At 50.2% G+C, this 16,843-nt stretch overlaps 1 protein-coding gene across 1 annotated transcript; it reads left to right on the top strand.

Annotated features, from left to right (window-relative positions):
- Nucleotides 1–17: 17 nt before the first annotated feature.
- NCSTN (nicastrin) lies at nucleotides 18–14,087 on the top strand. Its single transcript, XM_006215654.4, has 17 exons — nucleotides 18–149; nucleotides 1,375–1,479; nucleotides 4,643–4,766; nucleotides 5,179–5,300; nucleotides 5,746–5,891; nucleotides 6,614–6,764; nucleotides 7,076–7,185; nucleotides 7,437–7,589; nucleotides 8,261–8,365; nucleotides 8,546–8,623; nucleotides 9,484–9,656; nucleotides 11,065–11,167; nucleotides 11,282–11,377; nucleotides 11,678–11,765; nucleotides 12,026–12,180; nucleotides 12,419–12,631; nucleotides 13,254–14,087. The coding sequence occupies exons 1-17, from the start codon at nucleotides 65–67 to the stop codon at nucleotides 13,374–13,376; spliced, it is 2,130 nt and encodes a 709-aa protein (XP_006215716.1). The 5' UTR covers nucleotides 18–64; the 3' UTR covers nucleotides 13,377–14,087.
- Nucleotides 14,088–16,843: the final 2,756 nt, after the last annotated feature.

Here is a 16,843-nt window from a genome sequence, read left to right as displayed (position 1 = left end):
TTGGCCTAGAGAGGCCACTGCCCGACTGGAAGGGAACCGACCTTCCGCCCAGCCAACAGGCAAGATGGCCACGGCTGGGGGCGGCTCTGTGGCTGACCCGGGAAGTCGGTGTCTTCTTCGCCTTCTGTCTTTCTGCGTCCTACTGGCAGGTGAGGCCTCCCGCGCCCGTGAGCTCCAGTCTGTAAGGAGAACTCTCCGGATCAGCCCAGCCGCGAGCGCCGCCGTCTCCCTTCTGGTCCCTGCTGCCCCTCTGTCCCCCTACCCTGTATATCCTCTTTCTCTTTCGTTCCCACGACAGAAGTTCCCCCTTTGCCGGGACCTGAAGATCCCTTTTTCCCCGCGACAAGTTGTGTCGCCCCATCTCCAACGTCAGGCCTCTTCCTGGACTTCCAGCCCGACTCTATTCCACTTTGTACCGATGCCTCGTTTTCCCCGCGGCCCCAACCACCCCACCCACAATCAAAAAGGACAGGTGTCAGAGTTCAGCTTTCTTCCCAGCGCATGTAGAGTTTTAAGATGAAAGCGCCTGGTTCTGTGGGTGCATTGCGGCGCTTAGAAGGTAGATGCCTGTCTTTCTGTGGATTCCACCATAAACCCACATCCTTGTGCTTTGCCTCAGCTTGTCTGATCAGTAGAGTTAGACTATGGTAAGATATTAGTACTCTTAACTGTTTAGACCGTGAAATAATGATTCAAGGAACTTTAGGCATTTATAATGTGCACAGGTGTTTGTTTATACGCATTTACTTTCTGGTATTGGCTTTATAGTTGGTCAAGCCCTAAAATGCAAACATGCCTGTTTATAACCATAACAGTATCTTCCCCCAAATGCAGATTGTTTTTAAAGATCCCCAAAGGAGAAACTAGCTTCCCTACACTGTGGGCACATACAAATGACCTACTAATGTTAGATTAATTGATAGAGTGTATGACTTAAGGCTTCTCCCAGTTCTGTTCAGACTCGTGGGAAAATGTCTCAGAAAGATTTTTTTTTATTGTAATCTATAGTCTTAAACTGACACTGTTTTATTAACTAATTAGTAGTATACATACAGAATAGAAAAGCAGAAGTATGGTCATCCATGCAACCAGAAGCAGGTATTTCTGAACTTAAATGCCTTTCCTTTGACAAATCAAATTTTCTTTCTTTTAGCCTCAATGTCAGTTGCTTTATGCGAGATTTGTAGTAACCCTCTGTGGTACATAGCTAAGTGCATTTATTTGTTCCAATAATATGCCCAAGAGGTGAGAAGAATAGACATTAGTCCCATTTTAGAAAGTATTATATACTCAAGCCCCAGCAAATTAGTGACATGATAGAGGCTAGTATCAATATCTCTCAATTTCTTCTAACACTTTTTATCTTTTGACCAGGTTTGTGTGAGGGAAACTCAGTGGAGAGGAAGATATACATCCCCTTAAATAAAACAGCTCCCTGTGTCCGACTGCTCAATGCCACTCATCAGATTGGCTGCCAGTGTGAGTTGAGGTTGGGATTTGTGTTTGTGACCTAGGTATAAACATCCAAGTTCTACTGGGGAGTCTCAGCACACAAATTAGGCTGTGTGAGTAGTGGGCAATAGAGAACCATTTGTCAAACTAGGCGAGATAATTAATAAGAGCTAACATTTAGTAAATACTGCATACTAAACTTCTTACATGTGCATCTCATTTTACCACACAGCAACCCTATGAAGTAGGTTCTGCTATTACCCCCGTTATACAAATGATGAAACTGAGACTTAGAGAAGCTGAATAACTTTTCCAACATCATCCTGCTATTAAGTGATAAAGCTAGGATTTGATCCCTGGTGGTCTAAGTTCTAAGCCAGGTGTCTTAACTACCAAGTAGATTAGGTAGCAAGCTATACTCTTTTCTAGGGGAAAAAAAAAGCCTCATATTCTATGAAGTCAAGTCAACACCTGAACTCTGAATGATCTTCTTGGAACCAAATGGACTTCTTTAAAGCAGTGAACTATTTGAAAAGAAAGCACTGAGAAAGCCAAATAGTTGGAAGAGGAAGTAGTAAAGGCTCTGGATGTGTCTTTGTGTTTTGTAAATATGTTCCAAAACAGGGTACCATGTCAGCATGGTATGTTTACAAAACTATGAGGGGGGGAAAAAGTTGTAATCTGAAGGCTAAATCCCCAGTTCCTTTGCTGCTTAACCTTTTATCTTCAGATTTTGTTCTGTGGATAGTAGCTCTGTCAGAATGTACTTTTTCAAGGAAGCAGGAAACGTGGAGTCAGATCTTGGTTTCTTCATCATCAGGTTGGTTACCTCTGAATTTGTTTACTCCTGTAAAAATGGTTAGAATGTATCTGCACAAAGCCGAAAGTCAAACTACCTTTAATAAATTTCTATTGGTGATCCTGAGTAAGTAGTGGGGTCTCAGCAGTAGTATGTGATTGGCTGAAAGCTTCCAATTTGGTAGGACAAAACTAGATGCTGGAAAGTAAAGGACTTGCTCTACCCATCCTTTCCTTAGCTGTATTCTGTGTTAATTGTCCATATCCTTGCTACAGAAGTACTGAGAGTAGGTTAATTGGTTCCAAATTGTTCCAAATAAAATTTTTGTTGGACTTTGTTCTTAAACTGACTTTGTGAGTTGAAGGGAGCCCGGTCCACTGTGGGCTGAGATCAGACTGCTGGTCTTGCTAAAACCCCACTCTGGTGCAAAAGGCTAGGCTAGGCCCCCATCCTCCTGAAGCTGAGCTCTGAGATACTCCTTTTGGGAATGAGTCATTCTGCTGCATGTTCTTAGAGCAGCCCTGTGGGAAACAAAGCAGCAGCCTCCAGAGATAAAGCCTGGTGCCAGTACAGAGAGACAGAAGGGGAGGGGCTGTTCTTTGGCCACTTCCTCATTAAGATCTTGTTTCCTTTTCAACCTATTTATTTCTAAGTCTTACTTCATTATATGTGTCCATTCTGAGCAAGCTACACCCTCTTTAATTAGGGTTGCTAGCATAATTTAAAGAGAAAAAGACCTAGGTTTGATTTTCCGATTCTAATGCTCTTTAACTATTGGACTCTTAAAAGTGCTCAAAACAGATTACCTGTAGCTTCCTTTTCTTTCCTTCCTTTCTTTCCTTTTTCACTCTGTCCCTACAGTATGAGATGAATAAGCCTTCTGCTCATTGAAGGCCCAGGGAAAGTAAGCAAGTTATTTAAGACTACACAGTCTCCAATGGGAACCCAGGGTAGAATCCAGGTTTCTTTCAGGCCAGTGTTATAGCCTTGTCTTCTTCCTGTCCTCCTTGGAGCTAAAGTTGTATATTTTTTATTTACCAGATGAGCTTTTCCTTCTCCCATGTTTTAATACTGTGGCATGCATTGTTGTTTCTTGTTTTACTTAGAACTGCCATTTGGTAGCTAGATCTTTACCACAGTTCTTCCAGATTCTGATAGTCCTATATTTTTTTTATTATCAGTAACAGCATGAACTTGTTAAGTTTTTACTATATATAAGACTTAGTTGAATGTTGGGGACCTCCTTCTATCTAGATTTCACCAGATCCCTTGGGAGAAAAAGTCTACCTGGCTGGCCATCCAAAAGTACCTGTTGGTTTTGTTTCATGCAAGTTACAGTGTCTTGGTTTAGAGCTATTGTTCTCATACCTAATAAAGAACCACACATGTCTTGTTTTGAAAATAAACACACCTGGGACTCACTTTTAGCGATTTTAATTTAGTAGATCTGAGGTAAGTCCCAAGCATCTGTATTTTTTAAAACTCCAAAGTGATTCTGATACACGGCCCAGGTTGAGAAATACTGCCCTAAAATACTTTATGAATAACACATTCAGTTTTCAGTGGGGTGAAGACTTGTGGGGAAGGCCCTAGAATGTCTCTACATAGATCACTAGAGACTTGGAGCATTACTACATAGAACTCAAGGCATTCTGGACTCTGGGTCATCCGTCCTCTGCAGTGGTACCTCCCAGTCTTTGTCACGAAACACATAGAAAATGTTATGTATAGGGCTTCCGAGGGTAATAGATGAGTCTGCTCCTGGCCTGGGATGACCAACCTAGGGTCTTTGGAAACTCTAGATCCCCAGAGGAATCAATATTAGCATGTCTGATCCATCCAAGGCCCATCATTTGGGAAGCTGTGTTCCAGGGAACTCAGAGTTCTTCATTAACCATATCCAAAACTGGCCAAAAGCAAGTTAAGTCATTACCAAATAAGGCAGAGGAATGGAGATTGAGGGAGGCTGTGAGACCACTGAAATCTACATATGTCTTCACAAAAGAAGATTCAGTGTTAGAACTCTGAGCTTGAGATCTAGAGCCTACCATTTCATGGAGCAAATACAGGTTTAGAAACTTTGGTGTCTGCTATTACAGAATCTTGTTTATATGGCTAAATGAGGTTGAGGAAAGAGGGCAAGAAAATGAAGATCACAGGGCCTTTCTGACATTTAATGACCCAGGCCTCTAATGCGTAGACTTCTGGGCTCTTTTGTCTTCATTCCCTCCTAGTAGCCTTCATATGGAGCCAGGGTAGTTCCAATCCAGAGATGGCTTCATTAACACTATGTCTTGTGACATTTTGGAGGGATAAATGATCTGCAGAGTCAGTGAGGCATCAGAATTGTCAACTGTGGGAACTTTAATTTGACCCATTCTGTCCTGGCAGCTTCCATTAGTGGGGACACAGGGGTTATCCACGTAGTAGAGAAGAAGGAGGACCTGCAGTGGGTGTTGACTGATGGCCCTAACCCGCCTTACGTGGTTCTGCTGGAGGGCACTCTCTTTACCAGGTAAGAACTATGTATTCCTACTGGAGAAATGCATCCAGAGAGGGGAGGTCAGTGAACAGTCCTCACACTTGTGAGTGTAAACTTCCCTTGGCTGCCCTAGTCTAATTGGAGCAGAGAGTGGGGTGATCCTCAGAAGAAAAGATGTGTCATTAAAAGGAATCATTTTGATGACCTTGTAAGTAGAGCTCTAGAGAGTCAGGACCCCAGAGAGGAAGGTAAGGAGCACAGACACAGTGTAGATGAGACTAAGCCCTGAGCTCAGATTAGGTCATAGTCCTCACTCAGAAATTTGAGAGTGAAAGGCAAGAAGTGAGTCAACAGTGTTGATTCCCCTAGTTCCCCATTTGTTTCCATCCTTGGGGACGGGATATTGGGCTGCTTGATAACCTCATGGCATTCTCACCCTATTCAGGGAAGTGATGGAGAAGCTGAAGGGGACAACCGGCCGAATTGCTGGTCTTGCGGTGTCTTTAGCCAAGCCCAGTCCTGCCCCAGGCTTCTCTCCTAGTGTGCAGTGTCCCAATGATGGATTTGGTAAGAACCCCAAAGGATCAGGGGAACCTGCCGTTACCCAAAGCTCATTGTTGCTTCAGTCTTGTGTCTTGGAGAGTGGGGGTTGGGGAAGGGTATGTGTCTGTCTGTGTGTCTGTGTATAGTGTGAGCAACAGACTCCCAAACAGAAGACAGCGTTTCTTCGTCTTTGCCACTCATCCCTTCTCTCTCCTGCTCCCTCTTCTTCTGTTCACCTTCCATCCTCCCTTATTGTCATGTGCTCAGATCCCCAGTTGGCCAGCCTAGGGCTCCCTGATACCAGGGTGTGTTTTCCTGTAGGTGGTGATAGGTTGATGGTTGCTTCTTTGACTTACCCCCTCCTTTGGAACTCTCAGTCCCAACCGTACAATTTATCCTAGCCTTCCTCCTTTACCTGGTCCCTAAGTACTTGGTGCTCCAACATCCTATCCTCTGTCCTCCCTTTCAGGTATTTACTCCAGCTCCTATGGCCCACAGTTTGCTCACTGCAAAAAAATACCGTGGAACTCCCTGGGCAATGGCTTGGCTTATGAAGACTTTAGTTTCCCCATCTTCCTTCTTGAAGACGAAAATGAAACTAATGTCATCAAACAGGTAATGACTCTGCCAGCTCTGGGAATTCCAGTTAGAATCACTTTTTAGGCTCTCCTCTTGTTTGGAGGGAGTCTCGTTCTTCCTACTGGTGTACCCTCTGAAAGAGAGTAGCTCTGAGAAGAGCCAAGAAGTGTGTTTTTCTCACATTTCCCTCTCCTGTTTCTCTCCTGCCTGATATTATAGGATTAAAGGCTTTTAGACTGAAGGAAACGTAAAGAATGTTTAATATGAAACAAGGTTTAGAGCTCTAGTTTAGAACCCTTCGTATAGTAAAAAGAGCATTGGACTAGGAATTGAGAGATTCAGTTCAGTCATTTCTGAAGTTCTTTTTAGCCCTTATGTTCTCTAATTCTAGTCTAAGGTTCTTTAATTTTAATACATAGAGCAGTTGATTTGTCCAAAGTTACATGGTGAGTTGATGTCCAGGTTGTCTTGAATTTGGTTTTTCATCTCCAGTCCAGTGCTCTTAACAGCAAATCACTTTAGAAACAGTGACCGAAGCTCCAAACTGGGCCAGGCCATTTGGTAGAGGATAATTTCATACACCCCAGTTAAGCCCCTTTCCACCTCTTGACGAGTTCTGTGTGGTTGTACCAGGATAGCTACAGCTCAGGAACAGATGTGGCAGTGTCTTAAGGATGGAGCTGGGCCCTCCTCTTTCTGCTAAGCATGGGAGGGACTGCACAACTAGCTGCCTCAGTGGGGTTTGTCTCCCCTTCCAGTGCTACCGAGATCACAACCTGAGTCAGAACGGCTCAGCCCCCACCTTCCCACTGTGCGCCATGCAGCTCTTCTCACACATGCACGCCGTCATCAGCACTGTTACCTGCATGCGGCGCAGCTCCATCCAAAGCACCTTCAGCATCAACCCGGGTAGGATCCCAGGCGTGCTGGGTGCCCTGGGGTGGGAGGATGGGCCAGGCCGGGGAGCATGGGCGAGACCCCTGTAGGGGAGGAGTGCGCACAGGCGGGGAGCACTGGGTGGGGGAAGTGGAAACAGTTCCACACAGTCGAGGCAGCTTGTCCCCGAAGTGCTCAGCGGCGGAGGAACCAACCTGGGTCAGTGAGATAGTGGAGATGACTCCAAGTCCGTGGCGCGCTGGTCAGCAGAGTCTTCCGGGCCTTCCTCGTAGCTCCCTTCTCCCTTACTCCTCGGGGTCTCTCACTGTTTGTGTCCTGCTCAGAAATCGTCTGCGACCCCCTGTCTGACTACAACGTGTGGAGCATGCTTAACCCTATAAATACATCTGGGACACTGGATCCTGATGACAGGGTCGTGGTGGCTGCCACCCGGGTGAGTGGTGGCCCTGATCAGGGTGAGCGGAGCTGGCACACAAAGGGTGGGGGTCCTCTGTTGGGCCTGTCAGGGCTCTGAGTTGCTCCAGCGGAGAGCCTCAGATGGAGCGGGATCTGGGCTGTGGGGCTCTCGGCTTCCAGCCAAGGCCCCAGGACATTCTCTTGGCTGGAGCAGAAGATGGGGCCTGGGGCCTGGTCCGAGTTTCCATTTTCAGAGTTTCCTGCCCATGTCTTTTCTGCCCTACCCAGCTGGACAGTCGTTCGTTTTTCTGGAATGTGGCCCCAGGGGCTGAAAGTGCCGTTGCCTCCTTCGTCACCCAGCTGGCCGCGGCGGAAGCTCTGCAGAAGGCACCCGATGTGGCCACTCTGCCCCGCAACGTCATGTTTGTCTTCTTCCAAGGGGTGAGGGCTCTTTGGCTGGCGTGGGATGGCAGGGAAGTGGGGAGACTGGTTAAGGTGGGAGTGGCCATTATTTGGGGAAGAGCTCAGCACCTGACCTAAGTTGTTATTGAGCAGAGAGCTTCTGGGTGCATCTACACGTGTCTCCCATCCAGATTCCCCCATTTTAGGAAACCTTTGCGTCCTGACCTGGAAATGGTATACTGCCAACTCCCTCATTCCCCTGCTGATACGGTCTATTTGAAGCCTTCTTTTACTTTTATTCTCTGGATGCTTTTCCTGCCACCTCCTCCCTGAGGCTCCTGCCTCTCCTCACTGCCACCACAGCCTGGTCCTAGAATAAGGGGACAGCAGCCGTGGCTGAGTCGGCAGAGGTGGGGGAGAAGCAAGAAGCAGGCACAGAACAGCTGATGTTCGCCTCGGGCCTTTACTGAGGCTGCTCTCCCCCTGTCTGGGCTCGAGAAGTCCTGTGATGCTTACATGTGAGGCATAGTCACAGCTGGGAGGCGGGACAGGGAGGAGGGCAGAGTCATGTGACTGTAACTGGCCAGCAGTTGAGATAACATGAGACAGTAGCCTTTGTGCCTAGTGCTTTGATGATCTGGCCTCAGGGCACGAGGCTGCCCTAAAGCTTTGGAATCTTGTTCCCTTTCCCACTCATCTCCACCCCTCAGGAAACATTTGACTACATTGGCAGCTCGAGAATGGTCTATGATATGGAGAAGGGCAAGTTTCCTGTGCAGTTAGAGAACATCGACTCATTCGTGGAGCTGGGACAGGTGTGCGGCACGTGTCCTCCACCCCTTCCTTCCTATTTAAAGCTTCCCCCTCTGTTGTTCTGTTGTCCTCCCTGCAGGTGCCACCACCTGTTCCCTTGACTTCTGATCCCACTTCTTTCTCCCAGGTACGGGCCAGAATGGGAGACTAATTGTAAGTGTTGCTTCTTCATCTCCCACTAGGTAGCCTTAAGGACGTCACTAGAGCTTTGGATGCACACAGAGCCCATGTCTCAGAAAAATGAATCTGTACAGAAGCAGGTAATCTGAGAACATCTCTCCCCGTCACTTCCTGTTTCAACAGCTCAGAATATGGCATCGCCTTGCCCAGCCCTCTCCCTACCAGCCTCCAGGGCCTTGAGACAGGACCATAGGTTGGGTGTTGGATAAAGGGTGAACCTCAGCTGTTACAGCTCCCCAAGATGAACCATGAGCTCCGTTCCTGTCGCTGGTTCCCTGGGACGGGTGGTACTCTGATCATTTGGTGCCTGGCAAACTCTCACTGCCCATTAAGGACGAGAAGTGAGTGGCTCCTTTCTCTACTGCTGCTATGTGGACCCAGCTGTCCTGGCTGCCCTGCCCTGACTGTGTCAGACTCCCTACCCAGACTGTCCTCCGCTTTCCTCACTGCTTGTTCAAGGTCCTCCCTCCCTTCAAAATCCAGCTTTAGGTCTATTTCTTCCCTGAGGTCCTTCTGCCACCCCAGCTTCAGCATCTTCTCTGCTCTGGACTCCTATAGCACGTACAGAGAGGGCTACGGTGTGGCACGCAGCACTGTTCTGTATTTGGAGGAGTACTTGCTCCTCCAGTTCTGCACAACAAATAATAAGCGAAACATCAACTGAAGAGAAGACTGTGTCCCGAGAACAGTGGGGTTTACCTGTAAATATGAGAAAAACGCAGGCCTCTTCCTTCTTCATGCCATCACTTAAACAGGATGATGAGAGCTGCAGGAAATTCAGAGAGCCTTGATCCCCAAAGGCCTGAGGAATTTAGATCTAGGCGGCTTTAGGGCGGCTTTGCAGGTTGGGGACTTGGAGTGGAGAGCATTTCAGGTCTAGAAGAGACCCCTTGCTTCCTCTCCCCCAGCATCCCGTCAGCTAATGCCCCCCATCCCCCAGGTGGAACAGCTCCTGGCCACCCTGGAGAAGAGTGGCGCTGCTGTCCCTAACGTGGTTCTCAGGAGGCCAGATCAGTCCCAGCCTCTCCCACCATCTTCTCTGCAGCGATTTCTTCGAGCTCGAAACATCTCTGGCGTTGTTCTTGCTGACCACCAAAAAGTCTTCCAGAACCAGTAAGTCTCGAAGAGAATCTATGCCACAGTCTGGGGTCCATAGAGAGAAACGTCTCTGTGATAAGAACAGTCATCGCTCTCCCCCTCCCTACTCCGCCCTTTCCAAAATGTCAGCTCATTCTGTGTTCTTTGCTCAGTGTCCTATTCAAATCTAACCTAGTCCCCTCATTTGACTCAGAAAACAGTCCTCACCCTTAGCCATATCCTAGCATAGTCATCCCCATTTGTGGTTCCACCCCTCCCAAGCTCTCCAGGGGCTGAGTTCCCCAGGGCTGCCAGCAGAGGGCATACCATCTCAAACGAGCGCCTGAATGATAATGGGAGTTCTTTGGCTGGAGGACAGAGAGCTGTCCCTGTCTGAGGCCCAGCCGAGGGTGTTGCAGACGATACTCTGAGGTGTAACACGTTCTTGCCCTATGGTAAGTGCACATGGTTCAGTGTGGGTGCCCCCCATCCCCTACAGCTGAGGGGACTCCCGAGATAAGGGGTAAGGCCCTGCTAGTCCCCTCTCTCCTGGTCCCGGGCACCCTTAAACTGCCCCTAACTCAAGGCCTTGGGGGCTGGGCTAACAGGGGACCTCTTATTCAGGCTGGATGCTAAAGCCTCCCTTCCTCTCTTCCAACAGGCTGAATGAGTTTCTGAGTGAAAATGCATAAGCTCTGGTTCTCTTAACTAACCCCAGCCAAGTAGCACCTTCTCATTTATTCACGGTGGCGGCCGTTCTAGTACATAGGGTCAGCTCTCTTCCCCACATCTGTCTTCTGTGCCACTGTGGGGTGAGGGGTGGTCCATCATTTCCACACATACGTGGCTGACTTGATTCTGTGTGAGGCAGGCATTCATTGATGGTAAAGGCTGGAAGCTCTCTCCTCTTAGCTTCTCCCCTAAGATCTGTCTCCTTGGGGGCTCCCCGAGGAGCGTCAGGTTAGTTTGACGCAGTGAAGTGTTACGTATCTGTGCACAGAGCTGCGCGTCCCCCTCTACTCCCAGCCACCTTCAGTATAAACATCCATTGAAACAGTCATACTGTTGCTCTGATAAACAAGTGGCAGAGTTCTCTGAGAGTTGTCTTAACCATTCTCCTATATCTCTGACCCAAACAACATGGAAGTGTGTCTTCTGTTTAAAGGTCTCCCAGGAAGGAGCGGTTGTGTATTCTCATCTCATTTAGCTTTTCTATCTTGTTTGTCGGAAAAGTCTTTGTATGTAACTAACTACTCCCACCCTTGCTCCTACGTCCCCATTCTCCATACCTTCTTCAATACGGAATCCTGATCTTCTCTCTTCCTTCCTCCCTGGATGAGGGAAAATGAGACCCCCGAGTTCCTGCAGAAGGAACTGTTTTAAGGGGGGAAAGGGCAGGGCCCTGGCTGGACGTAGCCCAGGCTCACGCCGGCTTTCCTGGCAGCTATTACCAGAGCATTTACGACACTGCCGAGAACATTAATGTGAACTACCCTGAATCGCAGAGCCCTGAAGAGGACCTGAACTTTGTGACGGACACTGCCAAGGTAGCACTGACCTGGGCTGGGTGGGAGCGTGGGGAACACCGTGAAGACGGTTAGAATGCTAGTGTTTGAGGTTAGGGAACGTGGGCCATTCCGCCCCCTCTTCACTCACCACAGGCTCTGGCAGATGTGGCCACGGTGCTGGGACGGGCACTGTACCAGCTTGCAGGAGGAACCAACTTCAGCGACACCATTCAGGCTGATCCCCAAACGGTAAGAGCAAGTGGGCCCTCTGTCTCTGTTTACACAGCAGGATACCCCATCTTTTATTCTGGTCCCTTGCCTAGTCTCCCAGACCTTGGAATTCTGCATGCCTTACGAGCAAGTGAGGACCGCGAGGCCCCAGGGAGTTCTGATGGGCCTCGTCTGCATGCTGTGAGCCAGCCGCTGTCTCCCCAGCCCCAGTGTCTATCTAGCCAGCCTGGTTCCTACCCCAAGACTGGGTCTTTACTAATAACTCTTTCCTTGGGCTCCAAGTCACAAGGTTCTCTCTCCTCCCTGTCCCAATCGTAGGTCACCCGCCTGCTCTATGGGTTCCTGGTTAGAGCCAACAACTCATGGTTCCAGTCTATCCTCAGGCAGGACTTAAGGTCCTACTTGGGTAAGCACCTGGTGTGGGAGAGGACCCTTCCCCAAGGGAAAGGATAGGAAAAGTCATCAATTTGGTTTAATCTTTACTTTTTTGCTTTTCCTCTCTGTTTTCTTTTTGCCCGTTTTCTGTCTCCTGATTGTTTGTTGGATCCTTGTCTCTTAACTTTCCCTTCTCTGGCTCCTGCCAATCTTGGGCTCTTCCTGTCTCTGCCCATCTGCACCCCACCTTCCACCCACCAAATCCGCCCTTCCCTTGTGGTCTTCAATCAGGTGATGGGCCCCTTCAGCATTACATCGCCGTCTCCAGCCCTACCAACAGCACTTACGTTGTGCAGTATGCGTTGGCAAATTTGACGGGCAAAGTAGTCAACCTCACCCGAGAGCAGTGCCAGGATCCAAGTAAAATCCCCACTGAAAACAAGGATGTGAGTGGTATTGGGTGTCGGAGGTACTTTGCGGGCCCACTTCCCTTCGGAAAGTTGGAGGATCTCCTAAGCCCATTTGGACCCAAGGGGTTGGGATGGAGAGGTGGGAGGATGTAGCCCTTTGAACTTGAGTATCAAAGGGGCAGTAGCCTGGGTAAAAATGGACTATCTGAAGGGTCACGGGAGTGAGTAAGAGAGGATCCTGTCAGCCCCTCGCTGTGGCCTGTCCCCTGTGCAGCTGTATGAGTACGCGTGGGTTCAGGGCCCTTTGAATTCCAATGGGACGGACCAGCTCCCCCGATGTGTGCGTTCCACGGCACGACTGGCCAGGGCCTTGTCCCCTGCCTTCGAACTGAGGCAGTGGGGCTCTACCGAATACTCTACGTGGACTGAGAGCCGCTGGAAAGACATCCGCGCCCGGATATTTCTGATAGCCAGCAGAGAGCTTGAGGTGAGATGGTGGGGGCGGGTGATGGAGGAGGTCTAGTGCCCCTCCTTCTATTGCCTCTTGTCTCTTACCCCTTCCATCTCCCATTTGCCCCAGATTTGCCACAGAAACCCACTACAACTCTGTCTCCAGTCAGCCAGCATGCCCCATTAGGAAGTATGTCTTCACTGATGGTTTGAGTGTAGGTTCATTCTGGAGATATGTTCCTATGGAGACCCAAGGAGATACACCTTACCCTGTGGACCCTTCGTAGCCCTTCTACAGCTCCACTCCCATCCAGCATTCCCACCTGGCATAGCCAGGATGAGTCAGTCTAGGACTTACTGAGCACCTGTCACAAGTCAGTCAGTCACATAACTGGCCACTGAGAATCATGGGTCCATCTTCAGGATGCTTCAAATCTAAGTTAAAAAGATGGAACCAGGGACAGAGGTATTTTCTTCTCTTATCAAATGTGGAGGCTGAGTCTCCAGGTTGGGGAGCTACTGCCTCTGATTGCTCAGCACTTGGTGCTTGGAGCCAGCTCCAGAATGCCAGTGTCCTGGCTCCCAGCCCCAGGCAGTTCCAGAACTATGCTGAGTTCTGAGAGCACCTTTCTCCTTCCTGTGCCCCCCACCCCCTGCAGTTTATCACCCTGATGGTGGGCTTCGGCATCCTCGTCTTCTCTCTCGTGGTCACCTACTGCATCAATGCCAAAGCCGATGTCCTTTTCATTGCTCCCCGGGAACCAGGATCTGTGTCTTACTGAAGAGGACCCCCGGCTTTCCCTGCCAGCTCTGCAGTTCACTTCTCGGATCACCTGTCCCACTGGGACATAAACCACTAGTTTTGTCACTGGAACCTCTCTGGGCCTGGCTCAGACTGGGATTAACATAAAGAAGTGGAACTGCGCAAAAGAGACAATGAGAGATAAACAAGTCGCCCCCCTCCCACCCCGTCTTCCCTCCTGTCTCCCCGGCCGTTTCCTCTTCCTCACCTCTGCCAGAGCCTGGGATGCCGGACACTTCTTGCCCCCGTTTGACTCCTAGCTGCCCACCCTTCTTCAGGATCCCTCTTCTACTCTTTTCACCCTGCCCTGTTCCTCCCTCTGCTCCCCACCCCCTGTACCCAACCACCTTCCTGAGAAGGACATGAAGGGTTGAACACCAGGAACAAACTACAAGGAAGCCGTGAGGAGGAGGCCGGGGCTATCTGCGGGCTGAGCCTGCTGTCCCCCTCCTGCTGTCCTGTCTGCAGGCCCTTAGCCGGCACCTCAGCGTGGGTGTGCTGCTGGGTGGGCATCCCACCTCCAGCCCGCAGTGCTCCGTTGTGATTTTTATTGAGCTGTAATGTCTGTTTTTGTTTTCTTTTTCCCTTTCTTTGTATGTGTGTGTGTGTGCGTGTGCGTACGTGTGCGTGTGTGCACGCGTATGTAAATATATAAATAGCCAGTTTCATTAAAACAGACTCTCCCACGTGACCTGTACCATTGCCTGTCATTCTTCCCCAGCCCCTTTGTTCAGTGACCTCGCGTGCTCTCTTCTGGGTCCCCGAGGGCCCAAGGAGGAAGGCTCTGTCAGCAGCACCAGAAGTCCTGAAAGAAGGGCCCCTTGTGGAGCCCAGGAGCCCTGGTTTCCCTCTCGTCAGCATAATTTCTTCCCACTTGGCATCTGACGGATGTTTCTTTCTTTATGTGAGACCCAGGCTAGGATGCAGAGATGACGGGAATGCAGCCCTGACCCCTGAGGAGCGCCCATGTGGGGTGAAGGGAGAACCACTCACAGCTAGGTGTGATACCTGGAGAAACTGCAGCACACCCAGAGCGCTCTGGTAGCACCTGGAGGGGCTCGGGGCTGCGGGGTTAGCGTTTAGAAAGGCCGCACGGAGGAGGCATGTGAGCGGCGGTTAAGAGTTCACGGGGTGTGGGCGCGCAGGGCGAAGAGAAGGCACGGGTTGTGTGTGGGAACACTGTTACCCCGTGTGCCCGAGCTGTCGGGGTCAGCAGGGGGCTGGGGCCAGGTCAAGGACCCCCCGGCTGGCCTGCTGAGGAGCTGGGGCTTTCCATCGAGGGTGGGCATTTTGTAGACCAAAACACGAGTGGTTTTGGTCCTTCTCGAGGGAGAATCTCTGCTCTTTGGAGATACTTATTCCCTGGGTCTTCATATGGGCAAAATTCTGGAGTCTTACAGAACTGGTAAGTGGCGGTGGGCCGGGGCTGCGTCAGTGGAGGTGGGAAGAGAGGCGGCAGGAGTGGCGCCTGAAGCCAGACTTCCCCTCCACTGCTGGCCACCAGCCTGTCTCCGACGTGCCTGAAGACAGCAGAGATGGAGAAGAACTGGCCATTTTCGGAGTCCCAAGCACTCCTGTTTGTTTCCTGATTGGGCTATTTACCTTTTCAAATCCTGCTGAGAGGAGGTGATTTTTTTCTCGAGATTTCTCTCCAAGTTCCCTCAAGGGGCATGTTTGGGGTTCTGGGATGTGGAAATACACCCCGCTGCTTCCCCCCACCACACCCCTCCCAGTTTGAGCCGGAGAAGCTGTGTTCTGTGCTGGCGGGAGTTGAGCACAGCTGCCGCCTTCGTCTGGGCCCACTCCACGCCTCCCTCGGCCAACAGGTCTCCCAGCGGACCGAGCACTAAGCTTCCTCATCCTGCTGGCAGCTTCGGGAAGCTGGGAAGTGGCTGAGAACCAGTGAGGGGGCTGAACAGGGAAGCAGAGGGTTGGACAGAATCAAGGGGATGGGGTGGGCCAGGAAGAAGGGTACGTGCAGGATGGAGGGCCTCTGGTCCTCCAGCCTCCACCTAGGGAAGGAGCAGCACAAGCTTGTTTTCCACCTTCCACGCTAGCCCTCCCTCCCCTCCCCCACCCCACCCCCAAAATTACAGACCAAAAAACTGGGCTCCTATGGCTCTGGGGGAGGCCAGTCCCCTAGAAGGGGCATAGACTCCCAGATGACCCACTTGGATCATCACCAGGCAACTCCTATATCCTGGAGACCGCATGGGACTAGCTGGCAGCATCTTAGGGCCACAGACTTAACTCCTTAGCCTCCCTCTTCCCACTTGCTCCAGGCCCTGCTTGCCTGTGCCTTTCAAAATGTGTCATGTTCCAGCCCCTCCCTTTCCCACAGGGTCTCCCTCCCTTCCTACTCCTGCCCAGTGCTAGTTCGCACCGCACTATGGAAAGATGAGTAACTGACCACCCGGCTCCAGGACCAAGACGGTCCTGCCTCTGCCTCTTGTGATATCTGGTCCCTTAAGAGTAACACTGAAGGCTTTCCTATGAGCTGGTATGTCTTTCCCAGCTTCTCTGAGTAAAGGATTTACGCTTTTCTGTTTCCCACATTGGGGTAACTGGTCCCAGAGCTACATCCTGGGAGGAGGTATTTTCATCCAGAGTCTGATGTTCTGTACTATGAACTCACCTTATTCAGTAGGACTTTGTTTCCTTGAGGGACCACATAATAAGACCTTAGAAATTTTATGTATGGTCTAACTCATTTGATAGATAGGAGAAACAGTAGCCCAGAGGAGTGACGTGGCTTGCTCAAGGTTACACAGCAAATTAGAGCTGAGAACATTTCTTATATCTGCACTGGCAGCTACAGCAGTAATAAACAGTTATTGAGCCTGGCTACGGGCAAGGCACCCTGTCCCAGCATCATAAAAGGGTATGAGATATGGCACCTCCCTTGGAGACTTAGGATCTAGAGCCTAGATGGCAAGACGGGACATGACACAAGATAAATAGCCAGGCGAGGCAGCATATGCATCACGTGAAATCAGTGCTAGGAACAGGTTCTACCCCAGTTCAGAGGATGGTGGGTTGGCTTTGGGCAGGGCCGGTAAAGAGGAACTTCATGTTGCTGTGAGCAGAGCTCAGGACCAGATTTTCTGGAGCGCCTCCAATGCTCTGTGTGACTTTGGAAATGGCATTCCCCTCTCTGGGCCCCAGTGTTTTCCTCGGCACAATGTGGAGGCAGAGAGGCTGTTGTCTGAGGCCCCACCCTGCCCTGACAGTCAGCATCCTTTCATCTTAAACCCCTCCTGGCAGGGGTTGGCTTGAAGGCCGACCGATTCATGAGCTTTCTCAGGTAGTGAGAAAGTTCTCCTTTGGAGAGGGAGGCCTAATGGGCACTTTGTTGCCCTCTAACCCAGCGGCAGGAGGCATTTGGGGATCGTGCCTAATGTGTTAGAAAAGCGATTCTGAAACAGCATCCCATTCTCACAGCTTGGT

Source organism: Vicugna pacos, chromosome 21 (genome assembly GCF_048564905.1).
Source record: "Vicugna pacos chromosome 21, VicPac4, whole genome shotgun sequence".
In the NCBI taxonomy this organism is placed as follows: domain Eukaryota; kingdom Metazoa; phylum Chordata; class Mammalia; order Artiodactyla; family Camelidae; genus Vicugna; species Vicugna pacos.
This window is presented reverse-complemented; position numbering and strand designations above follow the sequence as displayed.